This window comes from Sceloporus undulatus, unplaced genomic scaffold, assembly GCF_019175285.1.
Source record: "Sceloporus undulatus isolate JIND9_A2432 ecotype Alabama unplaced genomic scaffold, SceUnd_v1.1 scaffold_14, whole genome shotgun sequence".
Lineage (NCBI taxonomy): Eukaryota > Metazoa > Chordata > Lepidosauria > Squamata > Phrynosomatidae > Sceloporus > Sceloporus undulatus.
Window position 1 is genome coordinate 2364304 of NW_024802936.1, and position 12863 is coordinate 2377166.

Sequence of the window (12863 nt, forward strand, 5' to 3'; positions counted from 1 at the left end):
CCTGGTGGAAGACAGGAAATTCCCATGTGGTCTTATTACACAAGAATGTAGTGTCTTCAGATTTCCATACAAAATCAACAGCAGTATCTGTAGGTGCTTCAGGTGCAGGAAATGGGCCCTGAGCTAAAATTTCTCTTACAGTGAAAAGAATATATCACTGGGGCTCTGTTTGTTCTCCTCAATTCCTTTGATGATCTTCTTAGGAGGTCACTGGACATATAAGGTAAGAGGCTATCCCATATCTACAGTACATACTCTTCTTTTATATTGCACTGCCCTTCACATCCCACCATCTACTTTAGTGTTCTTTTGCTTGTGAAATACATCAAGTGTGTGAGGTTGCAGAGCTCTTAAAGATCTGTATGTGCCTTCATCTGTTCTAGGACAGAAGGGCTCAAAGATGCAATATAAAGTTAGTCTGCTTGTATGAGATGATGTTCTCACTTCCTATTAATAGCTATAGCCAAGACAGCTTGTGTGTCCCAGTTCTAATCATTCAGATATACATGGACATTTTTATTTCCGACATAAGCTAAATCACAATGAAACATTAACAAACCTGGTCGAGTTTCAGCTATTACAGGATCAGTGGGCTCCGAAGGCTTTCCAACTCCAGCTTTGTTTACAGCTCTTACACGGAATACATAACTAGTACCTTCTTTTAGGTCACTGATCTAGTGAAAACCAGCACAGGAGAGCATGAGTGAAAGGCTCCTTATAGGCAGAATGTGTACATTAGTAACACCCCCAAGCTATCCAAATTAACATAAAATTGCTGGCAGACTGGTTCAAAGTACTATGATATTGTTTATCCACATTGCTTATTTTGTCCACCTGGGGTCAGGTCTATTATCAACTACTGAATTTACTCAGTAAAGCAGTCTAAATGGACCACATTGGCCTGTGAGAGGCTTCCATGTCATGTAGAACTGGCATAATGAGTTGCATTGATATTATAGTTGTCTGTAGTCTCCTGATAGTACATCAAGAAATATTTGGGGTTATTAGATATGAGGTGTTTATTGTTGCTGTTATGTATTTATACTTTTATTTTCCAACAACTAAGGAGTCTGTTTATTTCTTGTTCTGCATTTACTCTCCTTCAGAAATGTTAATCTGCTCAAACTCTATTGATAGTCCAAGACGTTTTGGTGCTCAAGAAAGAAAACTCACGTTGGGATTCCCATGGGGCGAATTTAACATTTCACAGTTTCCTTTCTTTTAATGGCATACCTCACCATCTGCCGTCAAGAAGGCCTCCTCACTCTAGCTCCCACCAGAGATATCCCTAACCAATCTAATGTATTTGCTTCTCACAATTCCATCTGCACACTACCATTTCCTCTCCCCGAATATAAATATGAATATGACTCGATTGTGATCCATGTCTCTCTGTCCACCCAATTTTCCCCAGTTTTTATCCTATTGTATTTTACTGTTTTTAAATTATGATTATTTTATATTGTACTTTTAGAATTGTGATGGGGGGTTGGGAAAGTATTAATTTTGAATTTTATTGTATTTTTAATGTACTTTTACTGCTGTAACCCGCCCGGATTCCTTGTGATTGGGCGGGCTATAAATAAATAATCTATTATTATTATTATTATTATTATTATTATTATTATTATTATTATTGTGTTATTCAACATGACTGGAACAATTTCCCCTGGCCCTGCAATTTTCTGTCCTTTAAATAATTAAACTCAACCCCTTTCACAAAACCATTTCTGAGTCGTCATCATCATCATCTCAATTTATATCTTGCCTTTCACCTGCCAAGGGCCCAAGGCTGCTTATAAACTTTAAAATAAAAGTTAATAAAATAAAAGCTAAAAATAGCTTTTAAATGATTTTTTTTAAAAAAAAGTGTACTATTACACTTTTTCTATGATTCTATGATTCTGTCCAAACAAATACTGTAAGTCTTGACCTGCTAGAAGAAAGAAAGCAGGGAGGGGACTAACTAACTTCCCACGGAAGGGAGTTCAACAGTTTAGGAACAGCCGATGAGAATGCTCTTTCCTATGTCATCAGTCACACCTATGAAGGTGGTGAGGCCACTACAATTTCACCATTAAGCTATTAATTCATTCCCTACCCCTGAAGCATTCTTGCTCCTCTTTACAAAGAAAAAAGTTTCTCTGTTTGCTTTAGCCCTGGGGAATTAATTATATAGTTAATTCATTGGGTAAGAATAGATTAATACAGATCCACAGACAGGCATTAAACATTTTAATTACAGAATTAATATAATTAAGAATTTAAAGTATAGGGCATGCTCCACACAGTGAAGCATATTTATCACTTCTATTTCAATTAGAGGCATCTGAATATATGTTTAACTCTGCTATTGAGACCAATGAAACGTAAAGGAACCTATCTTTAGTTGGATTATGCCCATCCTGGAAGACTATCCTGGCCTAAAACCTATTGTTAGTACTATTGGGTTTAAGCCTCTGACTTGCAAATTCAGTAACCCTATATTAAGAACATGTTCTGTAAAACTATATAGTCTAGCTATAAAAACTGAAATCAATAATTTCTTGTGGTACAAGTAGACAAGGCGTAATATGTCAAAAACAACAATTTTGCTATATTTTCACAACTATATCTGAATAGAATGCATATTAGCTTGGATATGTATTTGTTCAGCACTTGTAGAATTACAGAATCATAAAGTTGGAAGAGACAACAAAGGCCATCCAGTCCAATCCCCTGCCATACTGGTTTACAAGCAACCATTAGTCATGCTATCCTATTTACACAACACTTCTATTTCTGATGTAGTGAACAAGTTATTGTCCTGGTGCAATTACAGTAGTTTTATATGGGAATACAACTGATCCTAGACAAGAAACTGGTATCACAAAAATAGAGCTACTGGTACTAGTACTTCTTTAACAGTACAGGTTTTCCCCTAAAATGTCATACCTTTATGAATTTGTTTGCAGTTGCTTTCTCATTCACACTCTTCCAATGTTCCTCTGAAGCATGTGTTTGTTTCATGTCAACATAAAAACCAGTCACAGGACTTCGGCCAACATAAATTGGTGGTTTCCATAATAGAACCAATGATTCCTTCCTTACTTCTCTGCATGACAAATCATGGGGTGGTCCTGAAAGATGAACAGGAGACAGAAGACAATTGAAACCACAGTGATGATTAATGCACAGTACCAAAGAAATGGTTACTGAAGAAGAACAAATTGTAATCTCTGTGTGACCAAAATGCTACACAAGAAGATAGACAGAAGTGTCATAACACAATGACATCCATCCTTCTTTGTTCACACTTTATTACAACATAAAATGGGTTTTACATTTTTGGAGTACATACACTTCAGCTTGCAAATTTTGAAGAGTCGTGAAACAAATGGTCTACATCCTAAACTTATCTACTGAAGTAATAATAAAGTAAATACCTCCTTTTTGCAAAAGCAAAAGGTGATCTGGATTTTCAGGAGCTGACTCCAATGGGGGCTAACTTCCAAAATGAACATTTTGAGTAAGTGTTTAGCACTTGCAAAATAAAAATTTATCTGACAACTTCAGCAAATGGTCTGTCAGGAGCAAAGAGAAATTACTATTCCAGTCAGCAGTTCATTCTATTTTATCTATGATTCAATTCGGCATGAAACACTGAAAAAGGATCTTTTGTCAATTCTAAATAACCCATATGGTTCTAACCTGGAACAGCAATGGTCCATTCTTCACATTTGAAGGATTGGCTAGCTGGAGAAGGTATGCCAAGTCCAGCTAGGTTAGCAGCAGCAACTTGAAATTGGTATGTCATGTTCTCCTTCATGTCATGTACCTGTAGTACAGGTAAAGTTAATGTGCTGCACACTACACAGTAACAGACATATCTACACAGTAACAAACATGCTTCTTACAATCTTTACCAATCAGTAATGGAAAGGTACTGTACTAGCAATTTTGTATGCTTAAGAAATAGGTACCATATAATTTGTTTCTTAGCATCAGGCTTAAGGTTGTATAAACTTTGGGGCTTTCTTTACTGCCATTTGGGACGTCCGGAGGACGTCCCATTTTAAAAAAGGGGCGTCTCTTTTAGACGCCCCTGGGCCTAGTACGGACTCTGTCCGTACAAGATGGCGCCGGCCCTTCTACATGGCCGGCGCCATCTTTGCGTATTGGACGCTGAGCGTCCGTACGCGTCGCGTCCTTTGTGACGTAGCGAGTGCGCCCCTGGCGCCTCGCTACGTCGCAAACGCGACGGAAAAAGAAGCTCCATTTTGGAGCTTCTTTTTCAGTCCGTAGGGGAGCCGCGCCGTGTGGAGGCTCCGGCTCCCCCACGGACTAGCCGGCGGCGGCGGCAGACCGCCGCAAAGCGGCAGTCTGTACCCCGCCATAGTTACACAATACAGGAAGCCTAGTAACTTCCTGATGTTGAAATTCTATGCATGCTTTTACATTAATGTATATCTAATTATATACATACATAACCATATATACTGATACAGAAAACATATCTAGTAGTCTAATATAATCTTCTCCAACTTTTTTTCCTGCAGACCACTGAAAATTTGTTAGAGGCCTAATAGTACTCACCAAATGAGCTCTGGTGGCGCAGTGGTTAAATGCCTGTACTGCAGTCACCCACTCACAAATCACAAGGTTGTGAGTTCAGTACTAGCCAGGGGCTCAAGGCTGACTTAGCCTTGCATCTTTCCGAGGTTGCTAAAATGAGTACCCAGCTTGTTGCAGGCAATTAGCTTACACATTGTAAACTGTTTAGGGAGTGCTTAAGTGCACTGATAAGCAGTATAGAAACGTACTTGCTATTACTATTGCTAATACTGTATTAACACAGCATTTGCTAACTCAGCACTCAGATCATAGAATTGATTCCTAAATGAAGTTAATTTGCAGAAATTCAGAGACAGAAGCATCCTATTCCTCATCCTAGTTGTACCAGCTGGAACTGTCAGCTGGAATGAAGCAGAAAGGAGAAAATCACCCATATCAGACATAAGATACACACCTACCATTATGAAATCAGTTTCTTACCCTGTATGCTCTTTCACTAACAGGTTTAATGTTAGCCTCTTTCCATTCCCCAGGTTTTCCACCAATCACTTCCCGGTAATTCACATAGTAGCCAGTTATTTCAGCTCCACCAATAATTTTTGGTTGTTTCCATCCAAGAACCATTGAGTCTCGAACACTTTCAAGTACCGTGATGTCATATGGTGGAGATGGAGTAGCTGTTTTAGAGTGAATAGTTTATTATCAATACAAGAGGATTCAATTACTTAATAAAACATTTGCTTGGGATTATTTAGGTTCATACTGAGGTTTCCACCCTTTAAGAAAGAAATATTAATGCATTAAAAATTCAAATTCTCTAAAATCCCCAATATTTAAGGGAACTTGTCAATAGAAACTAATGTGATGTTAGGTGAGTATGGGTCATGATGAGTCATTACTTCAAAATAATTCAACTGTGGAACTGAAACCACTATTAAATTGTATTCTTTTAAATTAACGGGCAACATCAGTGATGTATATTTTATTTTACTGAGTAAAAACAGTTTAGTTTTGCAAATCTTTCCCACCTCCTCTTTCTTCTATTCCTAGTGTTTGATATGATTGCACCTGAAAGATGGCTGAAAATATCTGGAGCAATGCTTTTCCATATGCATGGCATATGAGTGGGGAGGCCTCTCTTTTCAATACCACAATTCCCATGTAATATTTTACCTCTTTACTGCAATGCCACTTGTTCCTGAGATTACTGGCCAGAGGCCAATACTACCCATGGTTAGGACCTTGGATATAAATTAGTTACATTTCCTTTTTTTTTTACTTGCTGACTTTTTTGTAAACCATTTTAAATATAACTAGCAAAAGTAAAATACAAAGCTGCCTTTATAAATAATTCCATGGATCCACATAATAGGAATGAGGGCTTGAAGTCCTACCAATAAAAGGCATATAAGAACTAATTGTCACTGTGTGCCTTCACATTGTTTCTGACTTATGGTGACTCTAAGGCCTATCATGGGGTTTTCTGGGACTGAGAGAGTGTGCCTTGCCCAAGGTCACCCAGTGGGTTTCCATGGCTGAGCAGGGAATTGAACCTTGATATATTGAGTCACAGTTCGATGTTTACCACTACACTACGTTGGCTAATCTAGAATGGAATAAGGGTTTCTTAACAGATGCCTTCAAGTAGAATGCATCACCTACCTGCTGGAACACAGCCCCTGCTGCTCTCTTCTGCCCTCATTAAACCAAAGTATATCAATCATGATGCCTATTAGTTTCAATTGGCTTCTTAAATGCTTTCAAGAAAAGGCTTTTATTTGGCTTTTTGGAATGGTTGTGGTCGAAGGTGTTTTTCAAACACACACACACACACACACACAATTTTATGTTGGGCAATGTATCATATCCAATGGTAAGAGCTTAATTTTTCAATTAGTGAGTGTCAATGGAGTTGTTTAAATGTGATAGGTATGCCATGACATTTGCACATACAAGCAGAGAAAGAAACCAAAAATGAAACCTTGAGTCATTCTATGGTTTGATGGGACAAGGGGGGGGGGGGGCAGAAAAGGTAAAATGCTCACATTTTTGGCAGGACATAGTAAACATTGTATAGCTGCTCCTGCCACAAGAACAAAAGGCTAGGCAACACTGGTCATCTATGCTAAGTCAGAGTTTCCACAGCTTACCAATGCAAATGTCTGTTATTGATCTAAAATGTTTTACAGTGCTCTTCAACTGGAAAGGTACACCAAGTAGCTTATGGATCAATTAAAAACAATCACCTGGAAGCAAATTGTCTGTTCCCATGTCCTACCAGATAACAAAGTTGTTAATAATATATAAAGAAATGATAGGGTGCAAGATGATCAATCTGCCTTTCTCTGATAAACAGAAACATAAAGACAAGGAAACAAATGTGATAAAATTAGCTAACAAATGCAACATGCAAGCTTTTTGTTAAATGCAACATATGTATATATGGGCCATAGTTCTAATCATCACCATATAATGGCCTAGATAAAAAGCTGAGCATTTATTAGATGGAGATTATTCCAAATGTGGCATGATTCCAAATGTAGATGAAATGCTGAGCATTGATTAGATGAAGATGATTCCAAATGTAGCATTGGCAAGATGTCCATTTGCTGTTTGGAAGATCACAGATGATAACGGTCTGAAATGAAGGTTCTAACACAGTGAAGTCACTCCATATGACTAAAGCTCACCTATATCTTTTTTCTTCTTCGTTTTCTCCAGTGCTGAGCGATCCCCAGGATGAGATTTACTTGCCTGCTTTGTAGTTGCCTTTTGTGATGAAGAGGTAGGAACTGTTTCACTCATTTTATTGTCTGTCGAACTCCTCTGCTTACCATTGCTATGGGGCACTGTTTGCCTGTTAGGTTTAGCACTGCATTTTAACAAAGCATCTGTGTCAAAGACAGGCTGGGAGGACTCATGCATGCCTTCCCAGTTGGTAGTGTGGTCTGTTAGTCCATCAGCTTTACCACTTAGTCCAGGACATACACCATGAAGCAATCCTCCCCCTATAATTGCCAGAAAATAATAAAGACATTTGAAATTAGAGTTGATTCATTCCCAGTTCTCCATTATTTAAGTGAATGAAGAAATGGACACATAGCTGGATAGAAACAGGACATGGAATTTGGTATGACATATGGTTTGATTTATGTGAAATGTCAGTTGGTATTAAGTATCATACATCTAAGCAGTTAATACTTGCATGCAGTTGGCATTTGTTATATATTCAACATTATACACTGAACATTGTCCAGTGTGCTCAAAGACAATATTATGTTAAAGTCAGAATTTTTCTTTGGAGGAACATATCATCTATAAAATAAACCACAACAGCTGTTCTTGTTAGGATTACTGATTTAGTCATCATATGAAGTTTCTTGCTGACAACGTGCAAACCAAAAAGGATCCAAGCACAAACAAAATAAGAATAACTATGTTAATGGAATAAAGCAGTTAAGCAAATTAGGCATATCAATTAATGAATGCACTTTTTCAAGCTAGGGCATGTTAGACTAGGCATCATATTATGGAATGAAAACTACCAGGTCATTTTACTGGATAATGTGAAGTGAGCATATTTTCCATACAGGATTACAGGGAACACACTCAAAGAAGTCTGGGATGGTGAAGGTGAAAAGTCTACATATATATAGCGACTGGATGACTGTGAAATGATGGAAATGAAATATCAAATGTTATATAACACATATGTAAAAAAATACAGTAAATAAATAACACATCCCTAAATAATAATGATAATTAGGTTGCTTTCCACTTATGCTTTAGGAATAGGAGGCCACTTACCAATAGCTGCCTTGACTTCAATTGCTTCCGATTCCTGAGAATACCCACTGAGTCCAGCAGCATTGACAGCTCTGACCCGGAAAATGTAGTGGTCTCCCGTAGAAAGTCCATGGCAAGTGAATCTTAAGTCAAATAGTGAAAAATCACTACTGAATGGGCTTTCAAAATTTGTGAATGCTATTCTCTAACATAGTGGTTCCCAACCTTTTCTAGGCCCCACACCCCTAGGAAATGTATGACTAATGTTCACACATCGTACAAAAGTAATATGTTTGAAGATGAAGAAGTCTCATTTCTAGTTTTTGAACCACATACAATACTGTGGGCGAACAAATTGAACTTTAAAAAAAAAAAGCTTTTAACTAAGTGCATTAAATACAAATCTAAATTGAGCAATTAGATTCTAATTTATTCAGAAAAAAATGAGTGATGACTTGTGACTCATCACTCAAGGGCACAACCACTCTTAGTCGCACCCCCTGAATATCATCTCGCACTCCCTGGGGGTACGAGGACTTCAGTATGGGAACCTCTGTTCTAACACTTCTACAAGAAACTGCACTAGCATCTCACTATTTAAGGCTGCACTAAATCAAGGGACAGGACTATAAAGGCCATCAAATGGGGCAGGTCCAGGGGAAATAATATTCTGGGACAGTATGTCCTGTCTCCTGGGTGTCTCCTCTGGCATGCTTTCCCTCAAATGATGAGGCACAGGGAGGGAGAAGTTCATTGAATTCCCCACTTCCAGAACAAAAATGGAAGTTCCTGTGCTGGGTCTGAGAACTAACTTAAATATAAAATCCACATGGAGGCAATATTAAGACCAGCTTTGGATCTACAGTGTGGAAGCTCTTGGGTTCTCCAAAACCTTTTTCATGCTGAGTAGTGAAAAAATAGACAGAAGAAGAAGAAGGGAAGAAGTATGGAAGTCTGAAAATTTGGCTAGATGTTTTAGGTCTGAGTTAAACTAAAACTCAAGCTGGAAAATGCAAACTTTATGAATTCACTGTGTTTCCAATCATTCAGACTATCCTTGCATTAGTGAAGAATGTCTGCAGCAAGGACAGGAAATCTGTTCTTTGGATAAAGCCACTCTGTGCAATTTATAATCCTGCTTGTACACCTCAACATGTGGAGAGCTTGGACATATGTCCCAACTCTTCTCTTTCATATGTTGGAGGAACACTTGAGTGGATACATCCGTATGGGCCAAGTATTCTGTGAAAGCTCCCACCTACTCCAAAAGAACTATAATAGTTCTTTCAGAGAAAATAAACATTCCACTCTATGATGGACAGCAATATCCAAGATGTGATAGGAACATTCTCTTCTGGCACAGTCCTGATAAGAAAACATTTCAGCAGACAGGGTATAAAGTTAGATGATATTTTGGGGATGCAAAGGAGGCAATCCCACTTCATGTTTTGAGTCACATTTAATTTATTCATCAGGAACATATATTTGTTGAACAGCTCAGTATTTCTGCCTACTTGGTAAAGCACAACAAAAGAAAATGATATAGGCTTTAGCTCACAAAAACAGTAGAAACAAAGAGGGCAAAGATATAAAACATGTGCCTGTGTGCATGCATTCAGCCTTATTATTATTATTATTATTATTATTATTATTATTAATAAACTTTATTTATAAAGCACTGTAAATTTGCACAGTACCATACATGCTGAGTATATAAAATTAAAACAAAAATTAAAAACCTGCCTAAGGTGTACAATCTAAGGAAACAAAAATAATAATATTAAAACATATAATAAAATATGACAAACAGTGCTCTCATGTATGACGCGGGTGCACCTTATGCGGCTTTTAGCATATGCTGAAAGCCACGCTGGGAAAAGGGGCGGTGCACTCTGGAAGGGGGTGCGTGTACTACCGCACCATGTGTACAAGCCCCATTCATTTAAATGGAGCTGAAGCATATGTGGAATTCCCCTTATTGGGGGGGGGTCTGGAACGGATCCCCCACGTAAGGGAAGGGCCAATGGCAATAATAATCATTCAGTAAAGTTATGAGGTGGAATGCTTCCCTAAACAAAAATGTTTTTAGTTCTGTCTTCAAGTTGGTTAAAGAGATGGCAGTCCAGAGATGTAAGGGAAGGAGGTTCAAGGAATAGGGAGCAGCATGGGAAAAAGGGCAAATCCAGGCAGGGGAAGAGATAATTATATTAAATAAGTTGTGGTTAGTGAAGCAGAAGAGGATTTTCATTCTACAGGAATGTATATTGATGCATTAACCTTTGTCTGGAGAAAAGAACTAGAAAATACAAGAATTTCACTGGCCACTGAGGAAAACCATAGGTCAAAATGCATCTGGTCTCTATTTAAATGAAATTCTGCCAAGACCATTGGCCATTTACTTCCCTTCAATAACTGATTTATGCCTTATGGACCTTCATCCTTATAAACAGCAATAAGGCTGGGCTGGGCTGTGCATTTTTAAAAAATCTGAACAATTAATTATTTAATATATGCATTGTATCTTTTAATATTTGATATGCACACACACACATATCCTAACTTTGTTTTCTACCTGTCAGGTGACAATTGCTATAAAATAATTAAAAATAAATGGGCCTATGTCCATTTGTAACCAAAGCCATCAATATTCTGGATTTAAATTTTAAAAGTTAGGATAACATTGCAGATAGCTGTGCTGCAGTCATTATGAGGTTTGTTTGTTTTTAAAGCAAGCAAATTTTCTTAAAATAGACCCCCTTTAAAATATACTTGCAGATAACTTTGCTACTTTCCCAATGAAATCTGAAATTGTGCCACTTAATGCATTGCTTTTTAAAGGACACATATTGCTGTGGATAAAATATCATAACAACATCTGTTCTTATTATCTAATAACAATAACCTTGTTGTTAAAGTTTTTTCCTAGCAAAATGACATTTAGATCTGTGCCAAATGGTGTTTCAGCATAACATCATTAAACCATGACTTCATCCCAAGTTTAATTTGAGGTTGAAGAAATGTCCTTTTTTGAACATTTTTGAGATATCAAAATAATTTTTTTTCAATGTACAGAAAACTGCAAGCTTGCCTAGAAGCTTACTACAAGCCTACTACCTTGTGCCTTTCACAGGATTATTGTTACATGGTTCCCAGTGACCAGATCCAGTTTTGCTTGCTTCTATGTAGTACCCAACCAATTCTTTTGCATCTTTGGATTCTGTCCAAGTAATAACTACTGAGGTGTCTGTATTTCTTGTAGGTACAACATGGCTAGGAGCACTAGGAATATCTAGAGATAAAAAGAAAAAAAAATAATGATCAACATAGTTGACATTAAAATACTGTTTTTCCATGCTAGTGTAAATATAATACTGAACATCAAGTGATAAATAATTACTAGCAAATTAAAGCAAATCACCATTTGTTTTCCCAGGGATGGGAAAATCCACAGGAGCTCAAGTCCATATTAGTTAATGGGCAGCACACCATGGGTGTGCATCACCTTTGGCTAATAGGGTGATAGGGCAATCTGCAGAAGCGCCAATACACAGATGGTGTGCTGTAGGTGAATCTAATGCTTTTGTTTTGTCTATCTATTTTACCTGAGCAGTTTTTAAAATGTGTTGAGTGTATGAGCCAAAGGCTGAATGGTGAGGACAACATTATAAATTCTGAGAAAATGTGGGTTTTCCTACTTTCTAATTGTCAATGGGGCAAAGCAGATTGGTGGCTTGGAGGGGCCTCTGGCTGCTCCAGTCCTGATTGGCCTGGGACCATGACATGCCCTGAAAGTGGGCCACTGGCAAGGAATGGACTTTGGCCAGAGCAGCTTCCGGCTGATCCGGGGGCATGTGTCATCTGCATGCCACACACCTGAAGCTGCCAGAAGCCGCTCCTTTAGGCCTGTGTGTTTTGGGCCATTGTTACAGAGGTGAAACAGAAAAGCTACAAGTAATCTAAAGTAATCTAAAATATTGATAAAAAAAGCTAGTAAACAGAGGTATTTGTACCAAAATAACTAAAATTAAATTGCTCTGTCTATTCTGCAAGTGGTAACAAACTTTAATTGGAGGGTGGTCTCATAGACATCACTGTGGCCATATTGATTGCTGAGATATCTGAAAGCAGGTTGACCAAATTGCACCACCACCCAATGACTTCCGAACAGTAAATGGGTGAGCATTCACAGTTCCACAGTACCCTATTGCCAAGTGTTGACAGGGTCTTTCCAGTCACATCTCCTGGTAGCTGCCTACGAAGAAATGCTAAGCTATAAATGTACCACCCAGTTGTGGCTGGTAGCTTCCATATCAGTGGGATGGTGAATCCTTTCTGGAATTTAGTCTGAACTCTAATATCACTATTCATGATGCTGAATCTATTTTGGGGACTGGATTCATCACCTGGAGCAACTTCACCACTCCACTAACACTGAAGCCATCAACTGCACCGGGTAACACTTTTGACTTGCTATTATTATTATTATTATTATTATTATTATTATTATTATTATTATTATTATT

General features: G+C 37.9%; 1 protein-coding gene across 2 annotated transcripts in view; it reads right to left on the bottom strand.

Moving 5' to 3' along the window:
• Positions 1-12863, bottom strand: part of LOC121917293 (myomesin-1-like) — a 105389-nt gene that overhangs the window by 24910 nt on the left and 67616 nt on the right. Inside the window, exons 16-22 of one of the 2 annotated variants that reach the window (XM_042443111.1) lie at positions 11455-11629; positions 8362-8483; positions 7245-7562; positions 5035-5231; positions 3691-3817; positions 2935-3119; positions 560-674 (exon numbers count right to left, since the gene is read on the bottom strand). In XM_042443111.1, coding sequence (XP_042299045.1) covers positions 560-674; positions 2935-3119; positions 3691-3817; positions 5035-5231; positions 7245-7562; positions 8362-8483; positions 11455-11629 — 1239 coding nt within the window. The remainder of the gene's footprint in view (positions 1-559; positions 675-2934; positions 3120-3690; positions 3818-5034; positions 5232-7244; positions 7563-8361; positions 8484-11454; positions 11630-12863) is intronic. The other variant, XM_042443110.1, reaches the window with a different exon arrangement.